Here is a 12612-nt window from a genome sequence, read left to right as displayed (position 1 = left end):
ACTCATTCAGTAACACTTGATGAATAGTTTGATTATAATAGACAATTTTATAAGAAACCTGGCACACTTTGAAATGCTATTTAAAGGTACTATTAGGTGCGGCATTGAGACTGATTCTCATTGTGAAGGAATAGACATTGCAAAAGCACCATTCAGATTCACTGGGAATCATTCTTTGATGATCCCACCCTCCCTCAACCACTCTCACATAACAGTGGTTAGGTGCAGGAGAGTTTGCATTGGTCCTCATTTTCATTTCTTGTGTTCCACACAGGACTTTTGTACAACTGTAGTAGTTTTTGGCTCAGCATTTTTCTCCTGTTCACGTCACAACACATTTTACCAACATCTGGTAGTCAGTGAGGCTTTCTTCTTCTATTTTTGTACTTTAATTGTGGCCTGCAAACAGCTGATAGGTGCATTACCTCAACTTCTGAGAGTAGTAGTAATACTGAAACACTCCAGAGCTGCTTTTTTCACACCACTGTCATTTTAAACATGGCTGAGCTGCTTACATACCATGAAATTATTTTCATCCACAAGACAGCCACTTTGTAGTGTACTGCTGATTTGTTGGGACACATGGAAAAACCAAAATACATTTCCCAGTAGAAGGCTGAGTCAGCATACTTGTGATACTGAGCATTAGTTAAGTTGTGTCTAAGAAGAAGCCAAGCAGCGCTTCCAGCCAAGACTGTGAGACTGTCTGATTTCCATTGTATTTGATGTTGCTCTGCATAAGCTCCCATGACATTTACACATACACATCCATACAGTCACTGAGGAATGTTCTCAGCTAAAAAAAAAAAAAATCCTCCTGGAGCTTATTAAAAACTAGAGATGGCACGATACCACTTTTTTATGTCCGATACCGATACCGATATCATAAATTTGGATATCTGCCGATACCGATATGAATCCGATATTGTGTTTTTTAATCAATAAAACTGTTTTTTTTTTTAAATATCTTGCTGCATTTTGTATAAGTTCATACTCAAGTTTAAATAAACAACAACACTAAAGCTATTCTGTTATACCTGTGTGTAAAAAATACACTGCACCCAAAATATTTCATAGTTCAGCAACACTGATCAATCTAATAAACCTTACCTAACTTAAAACCTAACTTAAACCTACTCCATCCTCCCTATTCTGGTATTTTAAAGAGTACTTAGCAGAAATATTAAGCAACCTAACTAATAGGGTTGCAAACTCCCAGCAAAAAAAAAAAAAAATAGGGAACCACCCACCCTCCACCTCATGATGCTTAATCGATGTAATCAACTTTAATTTGATGCAGGGTGAAAAAAAATGCACAGAAATCAATTATTTTTCAAGAATAATTAAATAGATTCAACATCTTTCTTCAACAGAATTGCAGAATTCACAGATGGTACCTTCCCAAGTACTATAGCTTACTAGGGTATATAGACTTAAGAGTTACTATATATAGTAATGCACTTCTATACATTTTACATCAGATTAAAACTTTGGGAGTAAGATTCAGATAATTATTAATTAAAAGCTAGATATTTTAAATGAGAATAAGAAAGAAAAGTATGTCTTTGTGCCCCCTTTTCCCTGTTCATGCCCTATCGGCCCCCCTGGCTAAACTCTGCTAGATCCGCCCCTGCACAGTTATCAGCCGTCAGCTACGTAGAACAGGATCCTGGTCTAGAAAGTAATATTAAATAAATTCTAACAACAGCTTATCAAGCTTAAACGTGCTGCTGTTGTTCAGCCGCTGGTTTCCTCTTTCTGGTGCAAAGTGGGCCAAAAACAAAGAAGAGAGACGGACTCGCGACAGAAAAGCCGATCAGCTGATCGTTAAGCAGTTTCACGATTGAAGTGGCAGGAAGGTGAGGGAGAGGCAGTCACTCCATATATCGGTTGTTAAGCTTAACGTGGGAACGCTTTACAAACATTCAGAGATGAACTTACACACTTGCTTTACTTCTCTCTGGGATAACTTCCTCGGAGATGAAATGCTGGTTTGGTAGCGAGGCAACAAATACACACAGCCTCTCTATCACGTGAGGCATACTGCTGCAACGTGCTACGGTTATGAGCCGAGTTACGCCGTGTTGCAAGTTTTGTGCGATGCTTTTTTGATATTTAATGGATCGGATTACATTTTTTATTTTTCACCGATATCCGATCCAGTAATTTAGGTCAGTATCGGACCGATACCGATACGTAATATCGGATCGGTCCATCTCTATTAAAAACCATTCTAATACATAACCCGGCTTGCTCTTAAGCACATATTAACATACAGATACGCCTCCTCGCAGCTGTCCATACAACCAACCCTTGTTTTGCAGCACCAGTATCCTCACTATGCATATACATGGATGAGGATGGCAGGAGAGAGAAGGAAAAGAGGAAAGTGCTTGTTTGTGTGCGTTAGAGGGTGAGTGTCTTTATTTGCATGCGGTTTGAATGATTAAGTGAGCGTTTCCTGTGGTCAACCCCTCCTCCCAATGCTTTCAGACGCTCATTACATCCCTCCCTCTATCTAGCTTTCCCTGTCTCTCACTATTCTCCCTCAGCGCTGTCTTTTTCACCTTAGAAATAGAGGTTGCCTAGCAACAGCCCCCTGACTTAGTAGGACAATATTCCCTCCTAATTGTAGGTGTGTGTTTGTGGAGGAATGTCGGAGTGTACTGTTTCTTTTTTCTTTTTTTATATAAATGCATGATGAATGGCAAATAGATGTTGTTTCAAGATCAAATAAGCAAACAGGACACCCCCCACCCCACACAGCCACCCCCTTTTCTCCTTTCACAATAGGACTCTACTACGCACGTAAGGTTTGGCTCTCGTCTGTCTCTCTGCCAGACACTCAGGTAGCCGACCCCTGGTGGTGAGTCAGGAAAATAAAGCCAATCAGCCTTCAGTGAGGCAGAGGAATAATGGACATGACCCCTTAACAGAATAGCTAAAGAAAAAAGTTGAGAGCTGGGAGATGTAGGAGGACAGTGAAGGAGAAGGAAAGTGAAAATGCTGTCGTTTAACCTTTGTCCTTTCAATGTGTCAAACCAGACATCCCCCCGCCCTCTGCGCAGGAGTCAGCCACAATTACCAGCCGTCAATCAAAAGCTCCATGTTTTCTGAGTGTGCGGGTTAGCATGTGAGGGTTAGCTGTTTGTCCCTTATTCTCCCTCCCACGATCAGCATTACTGGAATAGTTTTAGGCTGGGGTCATACTTCACTGTACTGCCCAAAAAGGCATGCCTTCTGTGCTGCTCTGTATCTGCTGTGCTTTACTGTTACTTTTGCTAAATCAGCATTAATGTTATTGGTTATTATTGATTTATGTTGTGTTCTCTGACAAAAAAAAAGAAAAAAAAATATATTTTTTTTAAAACATACATGAGTTCTTAGGTTCTTAGGTTCAATTCAGTTTTATTTATACAGCACCAAATCACAACAACAGTCGCCTCAAGGCACTTTATATTGTAAGATAAAAACCCTACAATAATACAGAGAAAACCCTAACAATCAGACGACCCCCTATGAGCAAGCACTTTGGCGACAGTGGGAAAGAAAAACTCCCTTTTAACTGGAAGAAACCTGCGGCAGAACCAGATTCAGTGTAAACATCAGATCTGAATATTGTAAATAAACTGAAACTAGTTCTTTTGCATCTTATTTTCCACCTTTTTTCTTTTTCCTTCTTCACTTTTTCACCTCCCTATAGTGCTCTCACGCTGTCTTCAAACTGTATGTAACAGGATCTCATGCACACATCCATTATACTGTAGCTGTCTTGTTAATCATGCATTTATCTCTAATGTGTCTGATATTAGATATTGTTATACTATTTCATTTGCATTGATTTCAAGGTTAATAGAAGTCTAAGAAAAAAGGAGAGACTGCGATGAAGAAAGTGACAGCTTCTCTTTTATCTCCCTGTTCTCTCACATTCTTACACTGTCCTGTATGTTGCTTCTATTCAATTTAGCCTCCACTTACTGTTCCCTTACTTTACTGTAGCTTATTCTGCAGACATGGATGTCAAAGGCTCCCTAACCCTGCACACACATAAACAAGAAACGGAGAGCTTCGGGGGCAGATGAGTGAAGACTGGATGAGACGAGAGAGGAAATCAAGTATATTGATCTTGGAAGTAGTTGAGAAAGTGAGGGCGGGCTGAAAAGGCAGACATGCAAAGACAGGCAGAAATCAGATAGAGACAGAGGGAGAGAAAGCAGCTAGAGAATGGGCAAAAGTGAGAGAGACGCAGACAGGAGAAAACAAGTGAGTGGAACAGAGGGAGTAAACTCCAGGCAGAAGTATCAAGGTGATTGTGTTTAGCAGGACTACAGCTGACAGAAGAGTAATAAACTAAACAAAGAAATTGTGAAGGGATGAGTGAAGCATAGAAAGTGGTAGTCACTTATAGATTATAACTTTAACATCTGCTCTTACTAGGTGACATCACTTCCTCGTTCCGCAGTCGCTCAAGTGTAATCATGAGTTATTTCTGACAGTTTAAAGCCCTCCGGACAAATTTTGGGTGCGACCGTGAATATTTCAGATAAAGTACAGTCATCATTCCTACCAGTGAGTAACGGTTGTGTCATCACACTTTGTCCTGTAATCAGTACCTCTTTCACACAGCCACTCCGGACATTGTTGGGAGGGAGGGTGCGGTGGTTCGGGGGGAATTCACGCTATTATGAGTCAGCTAAATATGTCAGAGTATGGGGTGCATGCTACCTGCTAGCATTATTATTAGACAAACATCATAAAAAGCTAGTTTTTGATGCTTGTATTTGCAGCATATGGAATCATTTTAACATCTTCATTTTACTCTGAAATGATAACAGCAGACTCAGAGCTCATATTCATCTGATTTCCAGACACTCTTCGCCAAATAAAACTTTAACAATCAGTCATTCACCACAAGAGCTATTGAGTGATAAAGATAATGGGATTGAGGAAGAAAAAAAGACCAGTTATCATCATGAAATCGTTTTTCTCTAGAGATGAGAGAGAGATGTAGCAGGATGTGCATTGTTTAATAAAATGATTACTAGCCCAAACATATTGAAATATGCTAATTCTTATGTGTTTGCATTCAAAGCCTCATGTTTCACGCAGTTATTTACAAACTCATGCAGAGTTTAAACTCAGCAATACTGGTACAGTATTTGCTTGGTATCAGATCGATACCAAGTAAAAAAAATATAGCACAGCACTAGTCTACAGCTCTAAAAACAGGAGTGTTCTCAAAACACACTTATCAAAAATAATTGATCAGTCCTGCAAGGCTATTGGTGTATTGCCTTTCTTCTTGTCAAAGTAACACAGGTGACTGTCAAACTTCAGACAGTTGCAAATAATCGACCAGCTGACTCTAATAATACAGCCTGTGTGGTAGTCCTGTGTAGCACACGGCAGGTGATGCGTCAGCTGCATTCTGGGTACAGGAAGAGCTGTGTTTGATTTAGGTGCAGGGTGCTGGATGAGTAGAGCTTTCAGGATACGTATCGCAGGGCAGCCTCTCGCTGTGGCTGTTATCTGCTCTTTTCTCAGACTGGTACAAGTCGCTGCAGCTGAACATCACACGAGCTAGCTGGTTAAATACAGTTTAATGTCCAGTTGGGTGAGTCCTTCACCTTTTCACATGCCCTACATGGGGTAATGCTTTTAAAAGTGGTGTACAAACTCACATGTTTATAATAATAAGTGTAATTACTGGATGTTTAGCGAGGCCTACTAGCTCATATGCCTAAAATACGCAGAACTGAGCCTTTCTCCTTCTTCCTTCCATTTTCCTTTGTTTCTCAACATTTTGTTATTCTCTCTCTGACACACACACACACACACACACACACACACACACACACACACACACACACACACACACACACACACAGGATATCCTCCAGTCTGGGTACCCTGTTTTGCCACTCTGATCACAAAAACAGGATATATGTGTGTTTATGTGTGTGTGTGAATATGACACACACACATAAACACACACCACTAAAAGGAGCAGTTCTACCTCACCAAGACCACACAGGGAGGGCAGAGGAGTTGCTATGGCAACATGCTGTTCAGGTGGTTGTCAGGTGATGACAGCAGAGAAAGGAGGAAGGAGGCATGAGATGTCCTGTAGAAAACGAATAGAAGGAAGCTGGAGAGAGTGAGAGAGAGAGAATGAGAAAAAAATGGAAAGGAACAAAGCATACTGCATGAAAATAGAGAGGAAGGGGGGAAAAGAGAGGCTGTAGCAAGAGCAGTTGGAATAAAAAGATGAGCCAGGAGTAACTGAAGAGCATCCTCCTAATAGGCCAAGAGCACCTTAGGGAAGCTTTCACATATCAGTCAGTCAGTGTCCTTCTCACCATTCAGTCATTACTCTTACTCTGATAACAGCTCTGTAGGCCGATCTAAGAGGCTCCAAGTTATGTGCTGGCATTAAAAAAAAGGTTTGGAGCAAGGACGTGCAGGTGGTCGATGTCTAATAGTGAAGTGGCCACTCCTGCTACTTTATGTTTTGGCTTGCTTCCGAAGGCATTCTCACCTTTAAATAAAGGGTAAGTTCAGATTTGTTTAAGTGTGAATTTGCCCACAGGTTCATGTTGAATGTGAGAATGTCATGTCCTTACCTAAGTGATGGGTTGTCTTCATTCTGAAGACAACTAGAGGTCAAAATGTAGTTTGATAACTTTATTGAGTCTTCTATGGCATAACATCCTCTATTTCCTAGCTGTTACATTGCAGTGCAGAAAATTTCTTCACTAGGAACAGACTACGCAAGTCAAAAATCAGGAGCTCTTAAAGTTGTTATGAATGCACATATGGAAAAGAAATACAAACAATTTTTTTTAGTATTTACAATCCCATCTGGTAGTACAATGTTTCTCTCTGTTGCTTTTCCATATGGGTGGCCTCAATGTGGAGTGGATTAAGAGCTAGCTGCAGTAGCAGAGAGATGTGATACTGTAACAAGAGATGTGCAGTTGTAACAAGAATGAAAAAGGAAGAGAGGTTCAAACGCAGCCTGTCTTCGCTGCGCTGGACAGATGGATAATCCTCATGTGAAGTGGGCGTGAATGTTAGTTTGTTGGTTTTGAGTCTCTAATCAGACTGTTTGAGAAGTTTAGTGTTTAGAGGGATTTCTTTGAGGCCTCAGGCAGCAGTCGGTGACCACCGGTTGCTATGTGAAAATGAATATTACCTGACCAGCTGTGAAGGGTTCCTGGTGATCGTCGGTGTGAAATTGCTAAAGCCCTAACCATGAAGGCCTAGAGACTGGTAATTGACTTCCCGGTAACCAGTTGGCGAGTGGTTTTTGGAGGTTGCTGTCACTAGTGTGAAATCTGTTGCAAAAGGGTATATGGTGTTGCACCGAAAACCTAATTGCAATTAGTTGTTAGCAGATTCCCAGGGTTGCCCATAGTTTGCATGGAAGGTGTTGACTTATCTGCAAATACTTGCAAACTACTCACCACAGTGAAACTGTGAAAAGTGCAACACAAACCAGAAATGGAGAATGTCGGCTTCAAAGTAAAAGTTGTGTCTTTTCAGGTGGGTTGGTTGCAATAGTAAGGCACACCTCTACTTGTGTCTCACTTTTTCAAGTTTCACTGCATCTCGGAGAGTAAATTGTGAGTGTTTAGAGACAAGGAAGACGCCGACTTCACATTGGTTTCCTTCTTCATGTTTTGTCTTCCCCTTCCCATTTTTAAGCTGAGGCTCAGAGATTTTCATCAGTGCCATCCAGATCCACTCCAGCCTGTTGGTAAGAGTGAGAAAAAGAGAGCAAGGATGACTGTTCTTGATCTTTATGTGTTTTCATGCCACGAGGTGGTCCAAGCCAGTAATCTTGCCCATTTGTTTATTTTGTTTTTGCTGTTTCTTTATCCTTCCATTTTTTGATAGGGGAAACTAAGAAATCTTCTTGTTTGCACCGCTTCATCTCACTGTCTTTGAACATTTAGCCAGAACTAAATTGCAGCGACACAACAGCGAGAAATCTCACCCACTACCTTTGGTGAATGTCATCCTATTTCCAGATAGCCGATATGATACATTTGTGCCTTTTTGTGCAAAATAAAAGCACAAATAGATAATAAAACTAAATTAATCTACTCACTGCACGTCATGTAAAATACTACAAAATATGCTTAGTTCACTCCAGTTGAGACATTTAGGAGATAATGCCCTTTTTTTCTTCTGTCTTCATAAAAGAGTTATTCTCCCTTTCTTTATGAGGTTTTTAGACAGTGGATGCCAGGGGTCACTAGGCCACAGTCTCCCCCAGGACACAAGCTTGTGTGTCAGCTGGAGGGAAACAAATATCTGGTCCAGGGAACGAGAGAAAGAACTGTTCTTTGATGGCCTCAGTCACCATCTGTGAAAGGTGAAAAAGAGAGCAAGATGAGAAAGAGAGATAGAAGGTAATTCAGTTGAGTATGTTATAATGGGAGAGACAAAAGTAAAAGAGAGCTCAATAGCATGGTATTAGAAAAAAAGAGCACAGACAGGATGTGTATATGTGTAAATGCAATTGGGTTTAAGAGGATTGGGGGGGGCAATAGTTAGATTTAAAAACAGGCCTTTGAGAATCATAATGTAAGCGATGAAGGGTGAAGCATGGAGAGAGAGGGAAGTGTTGGTGATTTAGGATAACAAGGAGGAGATTTGTAAAGAGGAATGATATCAGATTTACATGCAGATCTGGAAGCTTGATAAAAAAGATAAAGGGAAGAAGGTGGCTTTGAGGAATGGAGTATTTACCTTGAAACTCAAACTGTCTTGACTGGATTTTAGTAGGGATTCTTTTATTAAGGCTACCCATCCCTACGTACATAAACACAGGGACACGAGGACAGAGCGTTTGTGAGTCACTGCTACTGACACAGTGACCCAGTCTGGAAGATGTAGGTTACCCTTTCTTGCAGCCCTCGGGTTTCTCGGGAACTGACTCGGGATTTACTGACACAAAGCCGGTCTATTGTTTTGTGCAGTGATACCCAAAATAAACTGTGAAACATCAACTGTACAGAAATTAAAATCAAACGGCCCATCTTCACCATACATTCCCCTTTTTTTGCATAATGATAACAGTGAATGTGTTTTCTGTCAAGTTGCAGATTTGAATGTATTTTATTCACTATGAATTCCAAACATTAGACACCGTTTCTCTCATCTGAATGACTGTAAATTGGACAGGGTGCAAGTGAGCTGACTCAGAGCAGTTCACAAACTTGCTCCGATTGTAATTCATTTTATTCTAACAGTCTGCATGTTTCCTATAACATCAAAAGCATCTTCTCCGGGGATTTGGCAGGGATTCATTAATCAGACAATAGGAGCTAGATGGTCCTTAATTGTTCCCAGCTCCTCATTTTTGTGCTCTTGTGCTTTCAGGCTCTGCAGAAGTTAGCGAGTCAGTACCTAAAGAGAGACTGGCCTGGAATCAACCCCGATGACCAGAGAACAGACTATAGGTGGGTTTGTGTGTGTGCATATGACACAGAAAAATGCACATATTACATAAAGTTAGGAGCTGGAAGCTGCTTTGTCTTCTTGCATCATCTACAAATTTATTTCATTCAGTTGCAGTGCTCAGATGAAGGCTGAATTTATACCGTGCTGGAGTCGTTCAATAGTCTAGAAAAAAATCGTCATGGTCTACAGCACAGTTATGAGTCATTATTTACTGTAACAGAGGCACTGAAATAGAAGACTTCAAGTTGGATCTAAGTTAGTGTGACAAACAGAAATAATGCATCGCAACACAAATTTTCTCCCTTTGTGGTTCCCTGCTCACACGTTTTTTTTAAAACCCACATTTTAAAAAACGTAGCCAATATCCAAGCAAATGGATATTGGATTAATTAAATAATCCAGCTGCAGAAACTTTCCAGCACTCAGTGCTTTTTCTCTCCTACTAGGAATGTGTATGCAGTGTGGAGGTCCTATTTAGAAGGTACAGTCCAGGTGAGCCAGTCCAGGCTCAATGTATGCGACAATTACAAGAGTCAAATATCAGAGCCCGCTAAGACTGTTAGACTGTACAAGGAGCAGCAGCTTAAAAAGGTGAGTTGGTCATTTTTTCCTGAAGCAGTATTTGTTCTCTGTCGCTGCTGCATCTTTCCAATGTGCTTGCTCGGAGTTAACTTGGTTCATGTTGGTCTGCTTGTTCTTCAAACATATGCCTGTTGTCTTTTTCCCTTTTCACAGACAATAGATCAGCTGAGCGGCATTCAAGCAGAGCTGCAGGAGTCAGTGAAGGAGTTGGCCAAAGCTAAGAAAAAATACTACGACTGCGAGCAGGTTGCCCACGCTATACGAGAGAAGGCCGACATCGAGGCAAAGTAAGTCTGCTGCAACACTGTGCGTGTGTGTGTAGGGCTTTTCAGGTAGTTGCAAAGTCTGTTTTAGTGAAGGGATCTGGTGTCCCTGAGGGCACATATTTGCCTGGCACGAGTTGGGTCCACTTAAAAATCAATACAAAGCTGTTCTAATTTTTTATCGTCTTTGATTTTGAGCGGTGCAGTTACCAGATTTAGATGAAATCGGTTGCAAAGAGGATGCTGCACCAAAAACCTCTTTGTGATTGCTTTGATTGCTTGAGGATTGTGTTTTGTTTGTATTGAAGACACTGATTTGCCAATTCATCTTATTGATGTGACCAACAGATTTCAACCAACTATTACTTATGGTTACCATTCAGTTCAATTCAATTGTATTTATCTAGCACCAAATCACAGCAACAGTTGCCTCAAGGTGCTTTATATTGTAAGAAAAATACAAAGAAAACATTCATACACTATATTGCCAAAAGTACTCGTCTGCCTTCATATGCATATGAACTCCCATTCTTAACCCATTGGGTTTAATATGATGTCAGCCCAGCCTTTGCAGCTATAACAGCTTCAGCTCTTCTGGGAAGGCTTTCCACAAGGTTTAAGAGTGTGTTTATGGGAACCTTTGACCAATCTTCCAGAAGCACATTTGTGAGGTCAGAAACTGATGTTGGATGAGAAGGGCTGGTTGCAGTCTCCACTCATAATTCATCCTAAAGGTGTTCTGGCGGGTAGAGATGAGGACTCTGTGCAGGCCATTCAAGTTCTTCCACACCAAACTCACTCATCCATGTCTTTATGGACCTTGCTTTGTGCACTGATGCGCAGTCATGTTGGAACAGGAAGGGTTCATCACTTCATGGCTCAGTTGCTGTCGTTTCCAGTCCCTTCCACTTTGTTGTAATACCACTAATTGTTGACTATGAAATATGTAGTAGTGAGGAAATTTCAGTGCTGGACTTACTGCACAGGTTGTGTCCTATCACGGTACCACTCTGGAACTCACTGAGCTCCTGAGAGCGACCTGTTCGTTCACAAATATTAGTAGAAGCAGTCTGCATGCCTAGATGCTTGATATTATACACCTGTGGCCATGGAAGTAACTGGAACACCTGAATTCATTGATTTGGGTGAGTGAGGGAATACTTTTGGCAATATAGCGTCGATTGCGCCACACTTTTTAGCTTTAGTCCATTTCTGTGCAACCTACAGGTGACTGCAGCAAACTGATAGCAACCAAAGACATCGCAATTTTTTGGTGTAACACTGTATACCTCTTTGAGACCCATTTCACCTATTTGCTGACTGTGGATCACTTAATGATGTTTAGGCCTGTGTGAATAAAGCTCAAGAGAGCGCTTTACACAACCATCATCACAACACCAAAATGAGAGAAGAGTCCTCCTAAATATCAAGTCACACCCAAAGTCTATTGGTGGTAAATCCTGTCTCCCTACACTTGTCTTACTTAGAAACTTTATGTTGGATTTTTTTTTAATTTCCACACTTCTTTGTAAATATATAACAATGGTGTGACTAAACAGATGGTCTCCATGGTGAGGGAGAATGCAATCAAGAGAGTGAAGCTGGTTAACCTCATAAGGAGAATGTGTGTGTTTCTGTTTGGAGAGAGAGAGAGATAAAGAAAGGGAAAAACATTGTCATCGAGGATGAAAGAAGCAATCAGTCATAAACATACACAGGTGTTTGAAAGACAGAAAAATACAGATGAAAAGAGATGAAAACAACAAGAGGGAAACAGTAAAGAATGACGTGGAAACATTGATCGACTGGCTTTAGTTTTGATGAATCAGCTAACCACATCTGAATGATATTAATTTGATATTATTAATTAATTTGAAGCATAGCTCCAGCAGATATATAAAGGGTAATGTTGACGTTGATTAAAAGCACTGTTTTTCCTGTGACCCTGGTGTCTGTCCTTTACTTTTTTATTACCTTCCAAGCTTAAGAGGCTTTCTGACTGAACAGCCACCTGACCTGTTTCTGCTCTAAGATTTCAACTCTTGAAGCTTTGCAGTCTCACAATTAGTTCCAGAGTTTGATCTGGAGCTGATGAGTGTTGTTTTCCTCCCATCCCTTGGTAGCAGTAGCTATGGTGACATTTTCACTTCATTGAATTCTCAACCCATGGTTTGCGCTCACATCGATTGGCCAATCTACTCTTTTCTGTTCTCTATCGCTCAGTAGAAAGTAGCAGCGACAGAAATAACTGTATTGCCTGTGTGCCATTATGGAAGCGTATGCGCACATGCATGTG

At 40.8% G+C, this 12612-nt stretch overlaps 1 protein-coding gene across 2 annotated transcripts in view; it reads left to right on the top strand.

The window, feature by feature from the left end:
• LOC116322979 (F-BAR and double SH3 domains protein 2) overlaps positions 1-12612 on the top strand; it is a 71305-nt gene that overhangs the window by 22419 nt on the left and 36274 nt on the right. For both annotated transcript variants that reach the window (XM_031743230.2, XM_039598088.1), the window contains exons 4-6: positions 9391-9470; positions 9918-10062; positions 10207-10340. In XM_031743230.2, the coding sequence (XP_031599090.1) occupies positions 9391-9470; positions 9918-10062; positions 10207-10340 (359 nt within the window). The remainder of the gene's footprint in view (positions 1-9390; positions 9471-9917; positions 10063-10206; positions 10341-12612) is intronic.

Source organism: Oreochromis aureus, linkage group 14 (assembly GCF_013358895.1).
Source record: "Oreochromis aureus strain Israel breed Guangdong linkage group 14, ZZ_aureus, whole genome shotgun sequence".
Taxonomy (NCBI): Eukaryota; Metazoa; Chordata; class Actinopteri; order Cichliformes; family Cichlidae; genus Oreochromis; species Oreochromis aureus.
This window is presented reverse-complemented; position numbering and strand designations above follow the sequence as displayed.